Source organism: Centruroides sculpturatus, unplaced genomic scaffold (assembly GCF_000671375.1).
Source record: "Centruroides sculpturatus isolate CEXI.00-Female unplaced genomic scaffold, Cexi_2.0 scaffold915, whole genome shotgun sequence".
Classification (NCBI taxonomy): domain Eukaryota; kingdom Metazoa; phylum Arthropoda; class Arachnida; order Scorpiones; family Buthidae; genus Centruroides; species Centruroides sculpturatus.
In genome coordinates this window covers 122269-146405 of record NW_019385197.1, presented here as the reverse complement: position 1 = coordinate 146405, position 24137 = coordinate 122269, and the positions used below count along the sequence as shown (strand labels likewise).

The following is a 24137-nucleotide window of genomic DNA, read 5'->3' as shown; positions in this document are numbered from 1 at the left end:
GATGATCACGTGAATATAGATCTACTGATTATTTTTGTGAGTTTTATGTAATCCGTTCGAGAGCAGCCAATCATTGGTTTAGTTTTGATTTCAATGTTGTGTCGTTTAGATTTCAATATCGGAAACAATTTCACATATTTTGAGAATAAATAAGGAGGATTGATCATGCCACCGAAACGAAGGGGAAAAGGCAGAGGTAAGCGGTTTTCAGATTGAAAACAAGACATTCATGCTTTTTCGAAAATGCTCTCTGTGATTAATCAGTCACTAGAACAAAAAATACACTAAAGCATGTGAAAATTTTCCTTATTTTCAATTTGTTTTCAATTACAGACACAGAATAGGCACGCTTTTGTATATAATTTAACAGGAAAGCGCACAATTTATAAATGGCACAGATCTGTATCAATTAAAAAATTGAATTTTTATATCTAAATTATTCAATAAATCTGAGTCAATGTTTAGGTTTGTTAAAAATGCACATCTTAATGCACCTGTTAAGCAAATTGTTTATATTGAATAGCTTTTGGTATTTGAAATTTCAAGGGCAAATAACATTCTTAATACTGACAAAATTTCAGTCTAATATAATGTTTAGTTGCATCAATTTTTTTTGAGTCATAATTGTAATATCAATAATCTGTTTATCTTTTGTGTAATCTTCAATATAACAAATGAAAGATTCAATAGAAAAGTGATACAGGTGACACAGTAGTATGACTTGAATATATTACTTATAAAATTTAACATTGGTTAAAAAAAAAACATTTTATTAAATTAAATAAATAAGTAGATATATTTACTTGCATATTACTGATACTTATTATCCTATCGTTTTAAATTAATATATTTTTGTATTTTTAATAAAGAAAACTTTTGTCGTTTTTACCTTTTTACCACTCGTCCCCTTCGAATAATCTTAATATGTCACTTCAATAAACACGAAGTAAAAAAAAAGTATAAAAATTCTATGGGATTAACAAGTTACCTTTTAGCAATGTGAGGTTAATATTTGTTTATGAAAGGAAGCTTTCCTTATAAGCATGAAGTGTATGATTTGCCATTTTTTCATAACCAAATCAAATGTTTTATAAGTTAAACAAAATGTTCATTATATGTAAGTCTTTTTTAAAATACCAGATGTAATTAGTAAACAAAAATAAAGTATTGTAACAGGATAAAAACATCTTTATGTTTATTAAATTTTAATAATTAAATTTAATACAAGTATCTGTTTACAATTATAAACATTTTAAAGAAGAATTAAATTAAGAACTTAAATTTTTTCATTTTTTTTCCAATATTTGACTTCGTTTTTACTAATTTATGTAGAGAGTCATTTATTTCTATTAATGTTTTCAAATTTGGATGATTTATAACCTCAACTAGCTTTAACATGAAATAAATTATGCTTGAAAAGATATATATTCAAACTGTAAAGAGTTGATATAAAAATGGGTGATTGATATTGATGATTATAATTCTTCCAAATATGGAAATAATTTTGAAGCTATCAACTTTACATGTGGAAGTAATTGAATTGTTTGATGATGAGAAATATGAAAAATCAGCAAACATTCATTAAGTATCTCATTCTTACTTATTTACAAAAAAATATGTAAATGATTTTTATATATTATTATGGACATACTTGGATTGGGCAATCTTGGCTGACTCGTCAATACCTTCTGATAAGTGGAGAGCAGTCGGTATGGCAGCAGTATACTGTAACTGTATCTTAAGTATGAAACACGTACTGTATGAATGTTCTAAATTTGATAGGACCCACAAACAGCATTTTGCAAATGCAAGTTTGTTGGGAATTTTGGGCCAGAGGCTAAACATTAACATTACACTGGATTTTCTGAAAGTCATTATTTGATTATATTATTTAGTTCTAAATTTGTGTTGTTACATATACCCTCTTGAACAGTAATGTTAGATGTGTTTATTTATTTCTTATTTATTTCTTATTTATTTATGTGTGTATTTTTTATGTCCAAGTGTTGCATTGCCTTTTCCCATTAATATATCCGTTGTGAGATACTTAACTGTTTTCTTTCTTATATCGTTGAAAGCATCAACTGAAAATACTGAAAGTTTTGCACAGTGTGTAATGCTGAACAATAGAAATTTTCATATCCTGGTGTTTGAGATAATTCAGATATCAGATTTCTCAGCAATGTGTGATCTGCAGATTTCTTTGTATCTGCAAATGTGTTCACATGGATCCTTGAGTTTATAGAAGAAAAGAATACAGTAATATCCTGAGTTACATAATACGTGACTTACGTAAATTTGCAATTGTGTAAAATGTAAATTTCAAAAATTGGAAAAAATCTGAGTAGAGTAACGTGTAATTTTACAAAGAATTATTCTATTTCAAACATTCATTCATTTATTCTGTCTCTTTCTTTATTTTGCACTGTACTGATTTATTACTTTATTGTTCTGCTAATCCTTACTTTTTAATCTAATTGTAAACACAACCATACCGGGCACTCTTTCTCATAAACAAGATTCTTCTACAGTATTCAATGAAGGTCAAGCAGCAAAACCAAGCACATCTTCATTGCTTGTTTTCCTATATGTATTGTTTCACATCATTAATGTAGTTTGCCTTGAGTTATTTGTTTAATACATATAGTTCTTCCGATTTTTCAAAAATTGTATTGTTTTTCTCATTCAATTTATATAAAGATGCACTATTGATGATAAGAATATTAAAACTATTATAGTGAAATGTTGACTTAATTTGGAAGTAAAAGAAATGTAAAAGATACACAAGTGCTATTTATCAATTTTTTTTTGTTACTAAAAATGAAGTTCTTATGCAGTTCTTTTAAACTTTGCATAAGCATCAAATGAGCTAATTTTTATTTTTGCACTTTTTTATAATTTTAGATTTAATAAATACAGTAGAACATCGATTATCCGACTCAATTGGGGACTGGGGTTGATCGGATAACTGAAAAGTATGTAAAATACATTATTAGTATAGTATATTAGTATATCCCATGTAATTAATATATTAGTATATCGCTATTAACCTACTTTGCGTTGAATTTTCATCGATGTTAAGCCTAACAAAATTTTATTTTAAGTAATAATCATCGCTATTGTATAGTTAAAAATTATTTTTAAATTATTTTATTGCTCACAAAGCAAACAACCACTCATAATTAGAAAATTAAGTCTCGTTTAAATACTGGAATCCCTTTCATGGTCGAGCCAATGTTGCCAGCTAAAACACCAAAAATTTAACGAAAATAATATTAAAGTAGCCAAGATGTAGCCAAATATTAAAGCGCCGTATCACCAGCGGACATTTGAATTTGCCGACTAGAACGCAGTCGGTTAACCGATGTGACGGTTGATCGGAGGTCGGATAATCAATGCTCTACTGTAATATTATATAAGATTGTATTTTAAGATCAATCAAAATCAGACCTTATAAACTGTTATCTCTTTGTTTTTTTTTTTTTTTTTAATGTTCAGACAATTACAGACATTTACTTTTTTTATTGATAGTGCAGATTAATTTTAAAAACAAATATTGATTGTTTATGTGCAGAATTACTATAAAATGCAACAGGGAAGAGAGCATTGCAGAATGACAAGGGATCAAACTAACCCCTAAATATAACATATAGTACAGCAATATCAATTATCATTTTAAAATAGCTATATTAATTATGCAGTATTAAGAATTTGGGGGGAAAAATCTGTAATACATTTAATAATCTAACCTTGATGAAACTTTTGAAATATTTTAAATGGTACTATTTATCTTTTTTCATTTAATAATTTTGATTACAAGACCATTATTGATTTTTTTCCAGCTTATTAATATTTTATAAAGTTCAGGAAATTTATTAAGGGATAAATTTAATAAATACAGTATATTAAATACTTGGTTCAGATGTCACGCCAACAGTTAACTTAAACAAAAACTTAAACAGTTAACTTAAACAAAAACGAAGTTTTTGATTAAAATACAGTATATACTTTTGTACATCGCTTATGTAGGATGTGTTAATGAAGAACAAAAAAATAATGGCCTTTTTTTTTCTTTTTTTTTTCAAAACTATGCACAATAATACCCCAAATTACATAACATGTAACTTATGTAAATTTGCAGTTATGTAAAATGTAAATCTCAAAAATTAGAAAAAATCTGAGTAGAGTAACATGTAATTTTACAAAAAATTATTCTATTTCAAACATTCATTCATTCTCTCTCTCAATAAATAAGCAATTGCCTATAACCAGCATTAATTATCTTATAAACGAATGCTTTTTCCGTCTTTAATGGTCATCATCCGGTTTCTATGCTTTGGAATGTTTGTAAAGCATATAGCTAATTCCCCATTAGCTGGAATACTCAAAGTAACTAGGGCAACAGTCTCAGTGCCAATTTCTCTATGCTTGTTCGCTTTCGCCAAACTCCATAAAACTGGTAAACAACTATGCCTGATTGTCGACAAATCGAGATTTTCATCTATTCTTATGGAGCATATGCTCAACTCTTTTATAAGCAGCAACATGGAAGAATATGCATACACTGTGTTCAATCCAGTGGAGTTGATTCACAGATTAAATGCCCTTGGCAACTTGGAGGGCATCTACTTTACTGTATGTGATTTTGAGTTCATGTTCCCTTCCATTTGTATTGAACCATGTTTTTGTGAATTATGGGACTTCCTCATTTATAACATCAACAACTCTTCTAGACATATTTCCAACATCTTAGAGTTGGAAAAAGGCAGAGCACATCTTATATGTCACTCGGCCTTTTTTGTATTTGAAGGAGATACTTTCCTTCAAAGTAGAGGGGTACCCATGGGTAGTCCCATCTCAAGAACTCTTTGTGAGTTGGTGGTCAGGCGACTCAAGCGGTGTGTCTTACCTGGCATAACCAATGACTTAGGTTGTATGCTAGATACATAGATGATGTGTTGATTATTTGGAGAAGAAAACCAAACTTGTCAGCGTTCATCGAGGCTTTCAATGATAATGCTTATGGCCTCTCGTTGCAGGTGGAACAACAAAGCTCCACCAACGTACACTTTCTCAATATGACATCGTGTTACAACATGGCCGATTAAGAACTAAGATATTCTGTAAGACCTCATATGCTCCGCTTTTCATTCATGCAAAATTTCATGATCCTTTTGGTTACAAGATCTCTGCTTTTAAGGCCCTAGTAAGAAGGGCTTACGCCCATTGTTTGAATGCAGAAGATAGGAGAATGGAACTGGAGTATATTTCAAGTGTAGCTAGACAGCATGGTTACCCTGTATACCTAATTAATGATCTGGTTGCACGTCGGGAACAACCAGTGGAAACAGCACTTACAGGAGACAAGTCCTTTTTACCTATTACTTACAGCAAGATCTTTACCAACACCTACAAACAAATATCTTGCTTTACGAGTAATAGGATCACTTTCAGGAGATCTCCAACAGTTTTCTCTTGTTTAAAAAATGATAAGGACAGATTGGATCGAAATAATATCCCAGGTGTATATTCTATCCCTATTTACAATCATAGGGTGAACTGTCCTGGTGAATATATTGGTGCTACTGCACATTGTCTTAAAACAAGAATCAAGGAACATAAATACTCCATTCAAAAAAGTCTTTCCACTACAGGCATTGGCTTACACTATTGATAACGACGTCAGGGTGGACTTTGATAATGCACAGTTACTACAACGGTGCAAGGACCAGGCCAGCCTAAAATATCTCAAACAACTGGAGATATTTAAAGTGTTCAAGAGGGAAACAGCCATCAATTTTAAAGAAATGGACTCTCTGGCGTCTGTGTGGAGGATGTATTTTGATGTAAAATACAAAGTGTTTATAATTAAAGTTCCACTTTTAAATGGCCATAAAATAAAAGCTACTGGACAGAATGTTATCAAACTTGATATTAGTGTACAGGCTGTCATAGGATTTTATTTCCCACAAAAAAAAAAAAAAAAAAAGTTCAAAAGCTCACCGCCAACAGGAAATGGTTCTGTCTGCAATATTGTTAAACAAAATAAGACATGAAGACATCATTGAAAATGTTTTTAATTGTTTCTAAAATGTATTACAAAGCATGTTTAATGTGGTGTTCACCATTTACTGAAAGCAAGTTAAATTCCTCCTGATATGCTAAGAGCTACTGTTGAGAACACAGTAATGCATTAAAGAGCATGTTCAATGTGGACAATGTTCATCGTTGAAAATGTTTTTAATCAATTTTAAAATTGATTAAAAACATTTTCAACGATGTCTTCGTGTCTTATTTCGTTTAACAATATTGCAGACAGCACCATTTCCTGTTGGTGGTGAGTTTTTGAACTTTTTTTTTTTTGTGGGAAATAAAATCCCATGACATCTTGTACACTATTACCAAGTTTGATAACATTCTGTCCAGTAGTTTTCATTTTATGGCCATTTCAAAATGGAACTTTAATTATAAACACCCTGTAGATCATTTATCTTCATAATTTACAGTATATAAACATCAAACTTTTAAAATAGGAAGCCAGTTTGAAGACTCATTTTTTAAAGAGCTACATTGAGCATGCGCGTATCTTCAAGACATGCAATTTTTGAATTTTTGGAGGATGCATTCTTTTACAAACATTCCAAAGCATAGAAACCTGATGATGACCATTAAAGACAGAATAAAACGTTCATTTATAAGAGAATTAATGCTGGTTATAAGTAATTGCTTATTTATTAATTGAATTCTACATCAGTAATATCGTGAGGATTACATTCTCTCTCTTTCTCTTTTCCTTTCTTTCTTTTGCACTGTGCTGACTTATTATTTTATTGCTCTGCTAATCCTTTACTTTTTGGTATAATTGTAAGCACATATGAAAGCGTACTGAGCACTTTTTCTCATAAACAAGATTCTTCTAATGTATGTACTGTACAGTACTCAGTGAAGGTCAAGCAGCAAAACAGTCAGTATACATATAATAATAAATACGGTATTGAGTTATTAATTACATAGTTACACTTAAGCAATTTACAAATTTGACTTGCATAAAATTCAAGTTACGTAAAGGTCTATTGCCCACATTACTTACGTAACTTGGGGTATTACTGTTGCAGAGCATAGTCTAATGTGCAACTGGACAAAAAATGTAATAGAAATTTTGAATTGTGCAGTGGGAATCCATATTTGTGAGTAATTGTCCAATTTTTGATTTTATAAGTATTTCTTTTTTCTATCAAAAAAAAAAAATGAAACATCTCACCATCTCTGACAATGTATACTATATTAGGTGAATGAAAGCTTATGAAGGCAGTGCTGGAAATGAGTGAGCTGACACACAAAAACTGCTGCAAGTGTAAGGTTTTGAGTCCAAATTTTACTTTTATTTTCAGGGATTTTATTTATGTTGGGGACACTTTTTTTTTTTTGTGAAAGGATAAAACATGTACACTTGACCCAGAAAGAAAAATCTAAGTTCTAAAAATAAGGCTCTTATCATGACTGACACCTCTACTGCCTATGTTGCCAATCCCACATAGCATCTTGGATTTAGTGATTTCCAAATAGAAATTAAAGAATGGTTCCTTATTCCCAATTGTAACTGATTCTAAAAATTAGAATTATTTTATTGAAAAGATTGGTAAAGACAAAATGTTTGAAAGATTGCAAAAGAAAAATAACAATTACGTTAGACTAAGTATGTAAATGAATTGGAGTGGCACAGCTGTAGTTACATCTAGCCATGGAGTATAAAAGCCTCGACAAGACTGAAGAAAAGCGAGGTGAAGCTATTGTTAGTGAGAGGTGAAGTTCCTGAGTGAGTGCAATTGGCAAATAAGGGTTTCCAGATGTGTTTCTTGGTGTGATGACTAGGCAGGTGTAGATTGTAACAATTTTTGTAACTGTAAATAGTTTAATTTCGTATTACTTGTCAAGTTTTGTGGAGATAGTTATAAGGATAATTCTAAGTTAGTTTCAAGTTTTCAAGTGTCTGCAAAGTTTTTATATATAACTTAATGTTTTGTTTTGGTTTTTAATTAGATAAAATATTGTTTGAGAATTCTATAACATGTATAGTTTTGTTTTTTCTAACTTTATATTTTTGTACTAATAACAAATGTACATAGTCTGTCTTAGAATAATATTAAATCTAATTAATTTTGATGAATAGGCAAGAGTTTATTTTTAAAATTTTCTAACACTCTAATGGCATCTTTTTTGAACAAATTTGTTTGTGTTTTGCCCATTTAAAAGTCTATGCCTGGCACTGACTGACCCTCGTTTACAATGTTACATAAACCAAGATAAAAATGTTGGATTACTTCTGAGTATCGAAAAATTAGACCTTACACAAGTAGTATGGAAACTGACATTATCTACAACAAGAAGCCACTATCTTCAGCCAGGGTAATCTTGTGGAGAGGCCTTCAGATCTAGCAAGATAAATGGAAGAGCAACTATGACAAATGTAGTTTCAATCGCAAACATCAATAATCATTACAATAACAGCTGGTTTTTCACAAATCATAAGATTTCCTAGTTTCTTGCCAATCACAGAAAATTCTTCATATACCTGAAAAGATTGTCAAAACAGCAGCCCAATTATGCTTATTCTGCAGGGTCTCTAATAACAATCATTACATTTATGACTGCCCAATGCTGGAAAGAGAAAGACTTCCCTCAAGCTCCTCATCTCAGGCCACCAGGTATCCTGTGATAACAAGGACCTCTTACTCAGCAAAAAAATCTTCCAAGCATTTGCAACACTTACTTTTAGATATCATCAGGTCTTATAAGTTCCTACCATTGAATAGAAATTAAGTTCTCTCTCTTCACTACAGGAATAAGATTCTTCACATCTCAGGAAGTTTTACAGATAGCTTTCCCTCAGTAGAAACTAGAATTTTTTTTTTTTCTGAAATGCAGTGACAATGCACTATAGTGGTCAGACTATAGAACAACTTTGGCATGGGTCATAAATGCTCTTCTCCTGAACTAGACTGTATATTCTGGCTAACCTTTTACTAAAGACAGTTTATCATCATGATATGACTGATATTTTATAATAATTTTTCTTTGAGCAATATCTTTCACATACTTTGTTTTCTGCTATTGCATTTAATCTTTGTAAATACATTTTATATTCCTCAATTATTATTAATGTAAATTTTAATGGTAACTGTAAAATATGTAATTATGATTAATCTGTCAGTTATGCATTGGCAGTACTGGCATGTACGTACTTACATACCAGGCTGAAATAAAATTTGTTGTTATTGTAGCCAGATAGATCATTTCATGAATTTGTAAGATTCAAACTTTTGGTTTGAATCTATATTCTTGTCTATCATAATTTGAAACTTGTTAACCTGATGATGACATTTGTAAACAAAAGTAACAAGATGAGAAAACATTTGTTCATTAAATTATTGCTGGCTATGTAAGGTGTACTGTTGTTGTTATAATGTGATCCATTGTTTTATTTGATCAAGTTCAATTTTAAAATTAAAGTTATCTTATAAAGAGCCTTAGTTTTATGTATAATTGTATAATTTATGAATATTAGTACAGGTAACACGGTAGTTATGTTCCAAAAAATTGCCGTGTTATGCAAATCCATGTTATACGAAACAAAGAACTAATACAAAAAGGAGGGTTAGGTTCCAAAAATTAAAAAACATGCTAGTATATTTTCATAATTAAGATAAATATCTTCATTAATTTTTTTTTAAGTGATACATATTAATATAAATTAAACAATGTTTCCTTCGTCATCACTAAAAACACTATTAATTAACTGAAAGCGTTTTCTTTTTGGCAAGTTATCGTTATCCTCTGAGCATTTTTCTGCATTATCTTCAGATCCATGCTTTACCTTTTGCAAAATGTATGTAATTTTAGATTGCTTGCTTCTAGTTAAAAGGTATTTATAAATTTCCTTATATGGTGCTAAGTACTTATGAAGAATAAAGCAAGTATGGAATAAGGGAAAAACATTTGGCAACATCAGAAGCAGAAGCGTCGAGATCTGGCAACATTGAAACAAGTTTTGAGAAGGACCACGTGTATCGACAGAAGGCGAGAAGAGAAAATTTACATACTTAAGTACTAATAGTTCACGAAAATAATAATTTTCGTGAACTATTATTACTTAAGTATGTAAAAATTTATTACATTTCCTGTTGTACGAGGGTTTTACCCAATTCTCGAACCGTGTTAGAGTGAATCCGTGCTATAGAAGTGCCGTGTTATACGGGGGTTACCTGTACTGAATTAAATTGTTTAGCTAATTTTATATTATAACCAAACAAATTATTTCATAGTAGCCTATTGTTTATTAGTAATTGTGTGTTTTCTTTAATATGCAGTAGACAGAAATAAAAATATTGTAATGATGCTGTATGTTTTATATTATAATATTGCTGTATAAAAACAGAACAACAATGAAAATGAATACTATAATGAACTGTTAAGAATAAACTTATATGATTACCTTGAAATTTTGTGACAAAAATTACTGCACACCTGCAATAGAACACAGACATATGCCACTGAAATAAACAGATGTGAATGAAGTTTCTTATTATTTCTCTGTTTTTCTGTTATACTTTCAAAATTTTTTGCAAATGCACTGCAAAGAAATTCATAATACTGAGATTATTTAATTTGTATATTATGATGAGTACTAAAAATCATTCTTTGAAACTGCGATATAACTGTACTATTATATTGTTTGTTAATATTTTTTCATAAATAAGAATAGAAATTAAGCAAAATGATTTAATTCTATTTTATTTTGATATGTTGTGGTGATTTTTACTTTTGATATTCAAAACAGGATATTATTTCAAAAGAAATGAAAGAAATATGGGTAAAATGGAATACTTGAGATGATATATTTTAAACTGCATACTGATGTCATATTTTCAATGGTCACTCAGAGTTGCATAGTATATATGAACATTGTATTTCCATTTTAACGATGTTTTGCAGCTTATCCACATAATTATGGTACTAGTCAAATATTTTTTCAATTTTTGATTTATTTATTAAATTTGTAAATATAAAGTAATGTATGAAAACAAATGCAAAATCAAGCAAAATTATTATTTTTGAACCATAGTTCTGTAGTGATTAGTGCAATAGGATTGTGCTAATCAATATATGGATTTGATTTTACAATAGTAAAATCAAAATAGTTTAATTTTATTGATATTACAGATTCTGTTTTCTGAAATATCTTACATGAATTTTGAAAAAACAGAATCCAACAATGTTCAAAGTAATACAAAATAATTTTATTTGTAATTCTTAGTTTTGATTATAAAAAAAATATACAAATTAAAGCATATGCTTATGGTATTTTAAAGAAGTTAATGTTAAAATTTAAAAAGTTCAGAGTTTTAATAGATTTATTTTTGGAATAGTTGATTTAGGAGTAGTAAACTAAAAATATAAGTAATTGAACATGCATTTTTATGATTAAAAAAACATTTTTGGTAATAAATTTTAATTTTTTATCTTGCATCTTTGATAGATGCAAACAAAAGATTTGTTGTTTGCACAATTTCACTGAAATTTATCACAATATAATTAATTGATTATATTCAGTAAGATATAACAGGAAAAATTTTTAATGGCATACTTAACTAAAGTTTATTGTATAATAGAAAATAATTACTGTAATTTTGTGCATATAACTTGCAGTGACTTTACCCCATACAAAATTACTAGAATGAAAATAAAACTGTTGCATATTCTACTCAATCATATATTCTCTGCCTCCCAAGCAACTATTAAAAACATGAAATTAGTATCCAGTTTAGAAGGTACTGTTTCAAGCATTAAGACATTGTGTTTTTATTTCATTTCATTGTACTTTATCATTATAAAATAAGTGAAAAGAAAAAATAAATATTGAAAGGGAACCTCAAACTTTCTGTAAAGGGTATAAATGCTTATTCATTAACAATTTTATATATTGTTTCATTTGTTTTATTTAATGACTAATAAAATAATATAATAATAATTGTTAGAAAATAATTTTAATAAATTTATTTTATTAAATTTTTCTATCCACAAATTATAGTGTCAATTGCTTAGCTCTTAACAGTATTTGCTGTAGAGAACTCTAATCTTAGTTCAGATAGAAATTTGCTACAAAAATAAAAATAGGATGCAAAAAATTATCAACATCTAAAACCTGATAGTTATATTTTAAAGCCAAACAATTGCCTTATTATATTGGGCTACATTACTACCACTATTAATAATTAAATACTAAGTAATTTAGCACTAGAGGTGGGCATTAGCTGCCGTCTCTTGCTAAGTTTAATAATTATAATTAAATTAATATTTTAATACAGATTTGAGTCCCACTTTGGGATAATTCTTTTCTTCCAGAAACTTCAAAATTAATTATTAAAATATTAAATTAGCAAAAGATGGCATCTAATACCTACCTCTTGTGCCAAATTACATTTAATTATTAATAGTAGTAGTAATATAACCTGATATCATGTGGCAATTGTTTGGCAAAAAAGTTATTTATGCAAAGCAAATTTGATACTCATCACAATTTCACAAAACAAGAGTAAAGTGAACTACAGCAAATGTTAATATAAGATGGTGGCTGAAAATAGCAAATTGTTTTTATTTATTTATTTTTTTAATGTTTGCTGTGTTCATTTATTTTATTTACCAAAATTTATGTTTTAACATTAATTATAATAATTACAGGAATACAATTAGAAAGTATAAATACTTCTAATTGTATTCCTGTGTAATTGTATTCTTATAGCTTTGTAGCTTAAACTTTGTGTTTAAATCTTTCTATCTCATCTTTCTACTCTTTCATGACATATAACAGATAAAAAAGCATTATGTCATGAAAGAGTTGGTTGCTGAGGAACAAAATCTTTTATAATATATTTTGCTTCATTGCTGTTTTATTTATCAAATGATAATAAAATATATAACATAAGCATTGTTAAAATTAACTTCTATTATGTAAATATCACTTTTGGATAGCTGTTATTATGTTCTATGTATGTATGTCTCTTTAATCCAACATTAAGTTCGGTAGACTATCATTACAGCTTTCAGGTTAGACACTTCTTTTATTGTTTTCACATATGCATTTCGGACTTATATAAATGTTAAGTCCCTCTTCAGTGCAATACTATGGTTCTGTCTTCTAAAACCACTGTGTACAATGGGTAACATTGGAAAGGTTTTAAAATACAGCCATTAAAAATACAGTGTTTTTAATGGTTGTATTTTAAATTTGTATTTTAATTTTAATTTGTAAACCTGTATTTTAAAACCTTTCCAATGTTACCCATTGTACACAGTGGTTTTAGAAGATAGAACCATAGTATTGTATTGAAGAGGGACTTAACATTTATATAAGTCTGAAATGCATATGTGGAAACAATAAAAGAAGTGTCTAACCTGAAAGCTGTAATGATAGTCTACCAAACTTAATGTCAGATTAAAGAGACATACATACATAGATTCTATTATGTATTTTTTTTAATATCTTAATTTTAAACTCAGTTTGTGCAGAAAGCAAATCACCAGCAAAAAGCAAGAAGAATAAATATTGCAACATCCTTGCCAGTAAATTTTTGTTTTGCAAATTACAATGACATTTTAATATATTGAATTTCTCTGGTAGCAAAAAACATTCACTACTAATATGCATTCAATTGCTGTTTAAGAAAAACAGTACAAGAATATTTATTTTACTATTGTCTTATAACTCAAAAGTTATTAAATAATAACTCAATTTTATGCAAATGTCAATTTAATTAATATAAAGTGAATTTTGATGAAACAATTTTTAAAAATGAAGCAAGTAAATCAAACTTGCAATTTCATCTTTATTTGATTTCATAGCAAAATGTCAGACTAATGCTGTTGTCAATAAACAAAGAGAAACATAAAATAAACTATATACTGGATAGTGAATAAGTTAAACGATTGAAAATGTTTTTATGATATTAAAAATCATTTGCTGGATTGATAAAAGTGTGATTTTTTAACTTAAACAAAGAGAAATAAAATAGTCAAACTAGGGGTATTGCTTTAAATGTATATAATTATTTTTAGTCATTAAAATTCTTTTTATAGTGAGTTTTCATGCACTAATAAGTTTATGGCGTATTAGGATTGCAATTATCACATTGTATCATAACTGTCAATGTTAGAAATGATAGAGAAGTATGGGTAGGGATAATTATTGGAAATTTATTAGTTTTCAATATAAAAATTCAAATAAGAGTGTCTAATAATAATAATAATAATTAAAGCATGAGTTGAAGATAAAGAAAATGAATAGGAGAGAAATAAAAGTGAATATACCTACAGAGGAATTTCAAGGTTGCATGTCTTGATAAAATGCACATTTGCTTTGTTGTGGTCTAGCTTCTGCTTGCTTAGCTTATTTGACAGGTTGGCAGTATTTTTTTTAGCATGAACAAAGTTTAAAAAGATGCTTTTCTGGCAGGCTATTCTCAGTCTGACAGGACAAGATGCTGCTTTATACAAAGAGAAAGTTTCATTATGTCAAGTATCTGCTTTCTGCATGAACTGAATTTAAAATTAAGATATTAAAAAGATAGAAAATAATTTTATCCATATGAAACCAGCATCTTCATTGTAGATCAAGCATTGTGGCCTAAAGGAGAATTTGATGACATCATAAACTATTTGTGTTTGACAACAAATTACTACACTCACAAATGAAAGCTTACAGATCTCCTGATTACATGCTTTTTCATAATGCACCTTATGCAGTTGGGTTGTGGCCACTCTCACATCCCATGTGTAATCTTGGCACCCAGTCTGGTGATGACTTATCATACAATTAGAAAGGTTTTCCTTTAAAGTAAAAAACTTTTTCAATAATATATTATTAATATTAAATAATTAATATTAAAAAGAACTTATTATGGTATGTTATATATAAAAAATAAGAATTTGTCAAGAACAAGTTGAAGGTTACTATGTAATGATTATTTGTTACTAATAAAAAAAATCATTGTAAAAAGTAGCATCTTAAAGAAATTTTAATGTTGCTAATCAAAATAACCTAACTTAGCTATTTGTAAGTGAACAATGGAAATTATTGGTTTATATCTTAAAAAATACACACACTTTTATTTATATAAATTAGACTGGAAGGACAATTGGATCAAAATGCATTTCTAATTCATCTGCTAAATGATTATCTTTGCTTAACACTTTAATATAAACTCTACTGTATATTCATTACAAGTAGACACTATATAACATAGGGAAATATGGTGATCAGTCAGAAAATGACCCACCAAGATTTTTACTTTTTTGACTTGACCTCGAAACATTGAGAAATGCAAAAAAATGTAAGGGTTTCTTCTGCATGTATGTATATTTGTGTTTGGAGGGCACAATTTTGTTCACCCTCTTTGAAGCTTAATAACTCCTATGCTTTTTATTGAAAAATTTCTGAAATTTTGCATGGAGTTTTGTGTATTAGGGAGATTGGTGATCTTAAATTTTGGTGGTTCAAGGGCGACAAAGTGGAGATATAAAGGGAGTTGTGTCATATCTCAAGTAGGGTTTGACTTAAATGAGTAAAATCATCATTAAGTGTTTTATAAAATTTATTCCTACCTTCAAAATTAAGCTTTTTACCATTTTATAATACCGTATTTTGACGAGTATAAGTCGCTGTCAAGTATAAGACGCACCCCTATTTTGAAACAAAAAATTTTGAAAAAATCTGTTTTAATGGGATTGTCTAAAGATGCATTTTATTCGTTTTTTTATTCAAGAATATGACGGATGGATGAATCGATATCTTTATTAAACTGAAATAATCATCATTTCTTAATGTAAACCAGAGGTCACGTGATGACAGTCAACAGAATATGACGGCGATGACTCATGTGTCGCTACTCTAATAATCTAGGTACTCTAGCCATTCGGTTGAGGGACCATCTGCTTAACGGACCCTTGCACAGGTTGGTCCCTAGAGTGGACCACTACTGTAGATAATTTCACTGTAAAAATGGTTACCTGTCGAGTATAAGATGCACCATGATTTTGAGCCCCAAAAAGTAGTAAAAAAAGTGTGACTTATACTCATCAAAATATAGTAATTAAAAATATAAAAAAAGTTTAATAAACTATCATAACAGATGGTTCCACACACAATTTTAAATGTCATTGGGAAAGTTAAACAACTCATTGCTGGATTTCCTTTATATGTTAAATTCTTTAATTGAAGTAATAAATCAAAAGTTGACAAATTATACAAATACTACTATTGATAAGAAGTTGTAATTATCCTGCATAAGATCTCCCATAACATTGGCTTTTACTTTGTAGTGTATTCAACTATTCAGGGATGCACAACCTTTTTTCAAGAAGGGCCAAATTAGAATTAAGTTTACTGACTGGGGGCCGGACCTCCAAGTGATTAATGCGATGGCTGAGATTGGATGCTGGCGGCAATCTTCTTGATGTCTGGCGTAATGGCAGATGTTGAAACAACCAGCAGATTTTCCAAATTCTTGTTGGTTAACCTGTTCCGTGTTTTGCACTTGTTTAAATTCATAAGCGAAAATGCTTGTTTCGCATACATAGGCCAAACATGCTTGCACAAAATCGAGCATTGTCTTTCAGTTTTGGAAATGATGTATCTGGCAGTTCTTTGTAGAATGTGAGGAGATTAGAATTTTTAAACTGTGATTTCAATTCATCACTGCACTGGATGTCTATCAACTCAAGTTGGACATCTGGAGGGGCATCTTCCACTTTCACATCAAATGGAGTTGAAAAAAGTTGCAGGTAGATCTTGTATTTCTGGAATTCACCAAACCTCTCATTGAATGATGTAAGGAGGGTGTTAACTTGGTCAGAGTAATCCATCTTCATATGTGGGTATTTCTCTTTCATGGCCTTGCAATGTGGAAAGTGTGTAAAGTTCTCTGATTGCATGTGGGACTTGAAAAGTGATAGTTTGGTCATAAATGCATTGATGTTACTTGTCAACTGAGAAACAAGTTGCATCTTTTCCTGCAATCTCAAATTAAGGTCGTTTAGATAAGAAGTAATGTCAGCAAGGAAAGCTAAATCACACTGCCATCTTTGTTCCTCCAAATTCCTTGTAGTGTTCCCCCGTTATTAGAGGAAAGTGATAATAGGCCCCAATAGCTCCACAAATCTCTTGAGGACTGCTGCCTTGCTCAGCCAACAAACTTCAGTATACGTGGGCAGGTCAGCATAATCAGCATCTATTTCTTCAAGAAATGATGTGAAGAGTCGATGGTTGAGTCCATGACGGCGGATTAAGTTCACAGTATCATAGACATCTTTCAGCAGACGTTCAAATCCCAGCTTCTTTGCACAAAGTTGCTGTTGGTGAATTATGCAATGATACTGGACTAACTCCTTTTGCCTGTCCCCAAGGTGGTTTTTCAGCAAGGTGACCATGCCATTCTCACATCCAACCATAGATGGTGCTCCATCGGTGGCAATGCTGGATAGCTTGTCAAAGTCCAGTGCTGATTTGTTGCAAACGCTCAATAAACTAGTAAATAAGTCAGCACCAGTTGTATGTCCAGAAAGTGATGCCATGCCAAGAAATTCTTCATTCACAATAAAATCTAGTGAAACACTTCTAATAAACACAATCACTTGTGCTGTTGATGATATGTCAGTGGATTCTTCCACAGCCAAAGAAAAATAAGCACAGTTTGCAACTAAAATATTAAGTTGGCCAGAAATGTCTGATGCAATTTGCGAGATTCTTTGTTGTATCGTCATGTGGTTAAGACTGATTGTTTGAAAACACTGTCTTCTCAGGACACATCTCACTTGCGATGATAAGACACTTTTTTATCATATCGCCATCTGTGAAAGGTTTCCCATTCTTGGCTATTAAAGCAGATATTTCTAGGCTGGCTTCAACAGCCGCATCCAATTCTCCAGATTGTTTCTTGAACACATTTTGTTGGCTGATTAGTGATCGTCGTAACGATTCGATTTTCCGTTTGCGTTCCGTACCTTGCAGAAGGAAATCCTTGTGTTGGCTTTCATGATGTCGCTTCAGGTTGAATTCTTTTGGCACTGCTATTGTTCCATTGCACAAAAGGCAAATAATGCTGTTGTTCTGTTGCACAAAACAGTACTTGTTAGTCCACACTTCCACTTCTTGAAACTGATGATTCTCGCGATTGACCTTGCGTTTAATGCCCGGCGCCATACTGTTCACTCTGCAAAACAATGTCTCGTTGTGCCGAAAATTCTGAGGCCCGCAATGAATCGTGTTTGAGATAAGGCAAGCTAGACTACCACGTGCTTTGTTCTGTATCCACTCTGACCAAAGACTAAAGAGGCGGGGACAGAAGACTATTACGCACACTTGACAAATGGCCAGGCAGGTCTTAATTCGTTTGACCCCTGTCCGGGCGTCTCCACCATTTCTCAGAATTTGTGAGTCAGATCGTCAACATGCCAGGTGCAGGACACTAATCCATCATAAATGTGGTTACCATTCTTACCTAAATTATATTTATGGCCCGTCAGTTTTACCCCCTGTTCAGAAATGAATCAAAAGTGATTAACACAGTGCAGTGGAAAATCTGAATATTTTAAATATAATTATTAAAATTGCGATATCTCGTTTCAAATTGGCGCTAGAATCAATCTGTTTTTTTCTGTCCTAAATATATCACAGTTTACGACTGTTAAATTTCAAATAAAATAAAAATTAAAAATAATAATTTAATTTTAAATTTACGAAAAAAAGAATGTAAAAATAAAAGTAAATAAAAAGTTCCAATTAATTTACTACTTAAATAACCTAAATATATCTGTTTTCTTTCAAACAAAAAAAACCGCAGCTTTCTAGCTACACGGAATCATTTTACAACCCTCTTTGTTGACAAGTTTATGGCTTGACGCGGTTTGTAATAATTATTAAATCCAAAATATTTTAATGCAAATGGCTTCCTTTTAGTCGTAATGACTCTATTCCAACTACAGTATTAATTTTCTTGGTCCAACTTAATAATAATAAATTTGATGTGGAAAATTTTTTTTCTATTCTTTGTCTATGGAGAGATATTGTTGTAAATTATTGGTTTTATAGCTTTTTGTACATTCCTTTTTGAACTCTGGTTAGTTTTTTTCTAGTTTGAATGACATTAGGTTGACGAATAAGCGTCTTTTCAGAAAAGATTGATTCAAATTCGACTATACCAATCAGAATCTAGAATGTAAACAAATGCTAAAAAATCGTTATTTTCATGGTTTTTCAGCGCTATTTTCACTTATTTTTGTTATTTGACGCTATTTAGACGAATAAGCAAGTTTTCCGAAGCATAAAATTGAAAATTTCCCGCCAAAATAGAAACTTCCTAATAACATCGGAAATGACGTTCTAACATCATTTTATTCTATTTGATTCTTCGAAAAATCGTTATAATACTATGTATTAAACTTAAAATATTCCATATCTAAACCAGAAAGTGTTAGCTAGAAATAGACTTATTTATAGAACAACCCCCCATTTCTCACCTCAGGGAAAGTCATAAAACAGTTGGGTGCTAATGACTTTGTGAAAGGGAAAAAGTTCTACACTTAGAAACTTGGAAAGAAGGGATTTGGCCTGTACCGTCCGCGGGCCGCATAAACATTGATAGGGGGCCGTATGTGGCCCGCGGGCCGCAGGTTGTGCACCCCTGAACTATTGAAGATAGGTTTACTGAATTCTTTCTTTAACTTTCATTCCTTCATCATTTTTATTATGTCTACATTAAATTGATTTGTTTGATTTAAGTTTTGATTTTATATTAAACTTTCTGTTTTAATTTAACTTATTATATTCTAGTTATCAATATACTTATAGATGATAACTGTATGTTATTGAAAGCACTCATACTTTTTACAAATTTTTGTGTTTTATAACTTCAAGTAAAGTACTTCAGTTCTTTTATTACTTTAATGTGAAGATTGTTTTTCTCTCATATTTTTTATAAGAACATTTAGTAATATTTATGCTAGATATTATTTAATAACATATATTATATTGCAACTGATATATTTATTGTAGGTCGTGGAGTTGCTCCATCTCATGAAATTACTGAAAGTCAACCTGGAACATCAGCATCAGCAGTACCAAGAAGTGCACAAGATGAAGTACACAGCATTGTGCCAACATCTATACGAACTGAAACTGGTATTGATACACTTTCAAAAGCAATGAAGCGACTTGGACTTGAATTAACTTATGATGATTCTTCTCATTTTGTGTATGCTAAAAGGCCCGGAATAGGTACATTAGGAAGGAAAATACCTTTAAAGGCTAATTATTTTCCAATTGAGTTACCTCACGGTGAAGTTTTTCATTATGATGTTGATATTTACACTATTAGAAAAGAAAGGACAGATGAAGGTGATAAGAAAAAAGATGTGAAAAAAAAAGACAAATGTTTAAATACCAGAAACAAAAGAAAAGTGGTGGAAGCTATGCTTAGAGCTATAGACATATTCAGAAATATTCGTCCTGCTTTTGATGGTGAAAAAAATCTCTATACTAGAAATAAATTGCCTATTGATAATGAGAAAACATTTAGCGTCAGTCTCACTGATGAAGATGGAAGATCTGACAGTTATGAAATTAAAATTCAACCTGTTAGTAAGAAAGGAACTGGATCTCTTGTTAAAAATTCAATTAGCCTTGAACCTTTACATCAGTTACTTGAGGGAAAATGTTTTATAATAAGTGAAGAAATAATTATGGGAATAATGGCCATAGAAACAATATTAAGGCATGGTCCAGCATTACGTTTAGTTCCTGTTGGTAGATCATTTTTTCAGAAACCAAGAGGAGAAGAAGTTCCTCCATTAAGTGGTGGAAGAGAAATATGGTTTGGACACCATCAAAGCATGAGAATTTCTCAATGGAAACCAATGTTGAATATTGATATGTCAGCAACTACATTTTATAAAAGTGGACCTGTTATTAATTATATGTTGGAAATCTTGTATCCCAAAGAAGAAAATAAGATGAATAAATTAAGACAAATCAAAATGCTAAATGATTATGAAAGAAAAATATTTGCAAAAGAGTTGAAAGGTTTACGTATTCAAGTTACTCATCTTAGTTATCCACGAAAGTATAGAGTTTCTGATGTCACACGGGAAAGTGCACACCATACAATTTTTTTCAGGGAAGAGAATGGGAAGAAAATTAAAACATCAGTAGCTCAATATTTTGAAATGGAATATAAGAAATTGCAATATCCTAATTTACCTTGTTTAGATGTAGGAACACAGAATAAAAAGATTTATTTACCTATGGAAGTTTGTGACATTGTAGAAGGTCAGCATTGCAAGAAAAAATTAACGGAAATTCAGACATCTGAAATGATTAAATGTACTGCTCGTCCACCTGCAGAGAGATTCAGGGATATTCAACACTCTCTGACTGATTGCATTAAAGATTTTCGCCCTTTTGAAAAGGAATTTGGCATTCGTATTAACTCGACGCCTATGCAGTTTGAAGGTCGAGTTTTAGCTCCACCTCATGTTTTATATAATGAACAGCAGAAAATTAAACCTTCTAATGGATCTTGGGATATGAAGGGAAAACAATTTTACACAGGTGTAAATATTGATAAATGGATGTTACTTAGTTTCTCAACAGCTCGTTGGTGCAATGAAGAAACTTTAGAAAATTTTGCTAAATTACTCTTTACTGGTGGGAGAAATGTTGGAATAAAATTTGCTCGGCCTGTTAAAATTGCATGCTTTAATCCACGGACTACAATTGCACGAAATATCATTAAAGAAGCACTGGATATAGAACCAAAGCTACAATTAGCAGTGATTGTACTTCCAACACAAGGGCCACAAAACATTTATACAGAAATAAAAAATGTAGCAGAGACTGAATTAGGACTTATGACACAGTGTGTTAAAGATAGCAATACTTCAGGTAGAAAGTGTAATCCTCAACTGATTTGTAATCTTTGCCAAAAAATAAATGCAAAGATGGGAGGAGTAAATAATTCTTTACTACCAAATGAAAAACCTCCTGTGCTCAAAAACCCTATTATAATTATTGGGGCTGACTGTACTCATCCAGCACCAGGAGATAAAGTGAAACCTTCTATTGCTGCAGTAGTTGGAAGTCTTGATGGATTTCCTAGCCGATACAAAGCTAGTGTTCGTGTACAACAAGCAAAGACAAAAGATGGGAAAGAGAATGAAACAAGACAGGAAATTATTATTGATTTAAAAGATATGGTAAAAGAATTGTTAAAATCATTTTATAAACATACTGGAGGGAAAAAACCAGAAAAAATAATTTTTTATAGAGATGGTGTAAGTGAAGGAGAATTTAGTAAAGTACTAAATGATGAATTAAAACAAGTAAAACAGGCATGTTTAGAACTTAATGAAGATTATAAACCACCCATTACTTTTATTATAGTTGGAAAACGCCATCATACTCGTTTTGCACCTTTGGATCGAAGAGATGGTGTAGGAAAACATGCCAATATACCACCAGGTACAACTGTTGATACAGATATTGTACATCCAATTGAATTTGATTTTTTTATGTGCAGCCATACTGGTATTCAAGGCACAAGCAGACCAGCACATTATACTGTTCTTTGGGATGACAATGAATTCAGTGCTGATGAATTACAAACCCTAACCTATTATCTTTGTCATACTTATGTTCGTTGTACCCGTAGCATATCTATTCCATGCCCAGTTATGTATGCACATTTAGCAGCCTATCGAGCAAAACAATATTTAATAGCTAAGACAGAAGAGATGAGTAGTTCAGGCAGTGAAACTTCTGGTCAGACAGAAGTCATTGTTCAGGAGAGTATTAGACAAGCTGTTAAAGTGGTGCAAGATATGCAAAATACCATGTATTTTGTATAAAAATAATGTGAGGACACATTTACATAGTTTTTCAAAAAAAAAAAAAAAAAAATCAGAAATTTCATGTATTTTAGATTTATAGTTGAGAAAAATAACACAAATAAGGGTATTTTTTGAACTAAGTGTCAAGTAAATAGTAAAGACAATAATAAATAAATTTTTATTTTATATTTATATAAAAAATTTTGTTAGAATTGAAAAAAATTCAATTTCTTACATTAAAATCACATATTATTTTATATTTTTTCTTTATTATTTTATCATTTTTACTGGTGTAGAATGTGTTAAATAAATAAATTCCATTCATCCTGAAGTTCCAATATTTGCAAATAATAATGCAAAATAAATATTTAAAATGAGATGATGAGATATATTGATTATATCTGTTTTATTGCTTAAAAATTGTGTACACTAGTTATAAAATGAAAAACAAATTTTAATTTTATTGTTATGAAAAATTAAACTGCAATTAATATTGATTTTGCTTGATTATATTTAACTGCCTTTTTATTGAAATATTTTATATTGAATAACTTATATAATTGTTCTTTGTAATGAATGAATTACTTTAATATATAAATGGCATGTTACTACAAGTGAATATGATGTCTGACAATACATGATGAACTTGTCTACATCTTTGCACAGTATTTTTAAATACGAAATATTTAAAGCTTGATAACTATTTATATATTCTCACAGTTCAACTAAGCTTTACATATTTTTAATCTCAGATTATAAATGAAGCTATGAAATACTAGTAAAGGAAAATGTATAAAATGCTATATTTAATATTAAAGCTGAACTGTTTCATTATAAATACTTTATATAAAAGTAAAACTGCAACAATAATAATTCTACATTTTATCATTTGTAATTTGTTAATATTTACTTTGCATGATAAGCTTTTAGCTAAAATATAAAGTTTCAAATATTACAAAATATGTAGTAAAGATTTTATGTAATGAAAACTATAGAATGTATTTTATATTAATAAAAAATGATCAAATCAGAAAAAAATACTTTAAAATTGGATAGTATTTCAAACATATTTAATAAATGAAGGTTATTAGTATTTTATACTCGCATGTTTTCTAATATCAATACTTCAAAAACATGATAAGTTCTTTTTTAATCTAAGGCTGGCATTTTCTGTGAATCTCTTGACTTGATGATTAGGATAC

The 24137-nt window shown here is 30.2% G+C and overlaps 1 protein-coding gene across 1 annotated transcript; it reads left to right on the top strand.

Moving 5' to 3' along the window:
* Positions 1–23034, top strand: LOC111636020 (protein argonaute-2-like). The gene is made up of 2 exons (XM_023381171.1): positions 1–196; positions 20105–23034. Exons 1-2 carry the CDS (start codon positions 166–168, stop codon positions 22951–22953), a joined length of 2880 nt encoding a protein of 959 aa, XP_023236939.1. The 5' UTR covers positions 1–165; the 3' UTR covers positions 22954–23034.
* The last annotated feature ends 1103 nt before the right edge of the window (positions 23035–24137 follow it).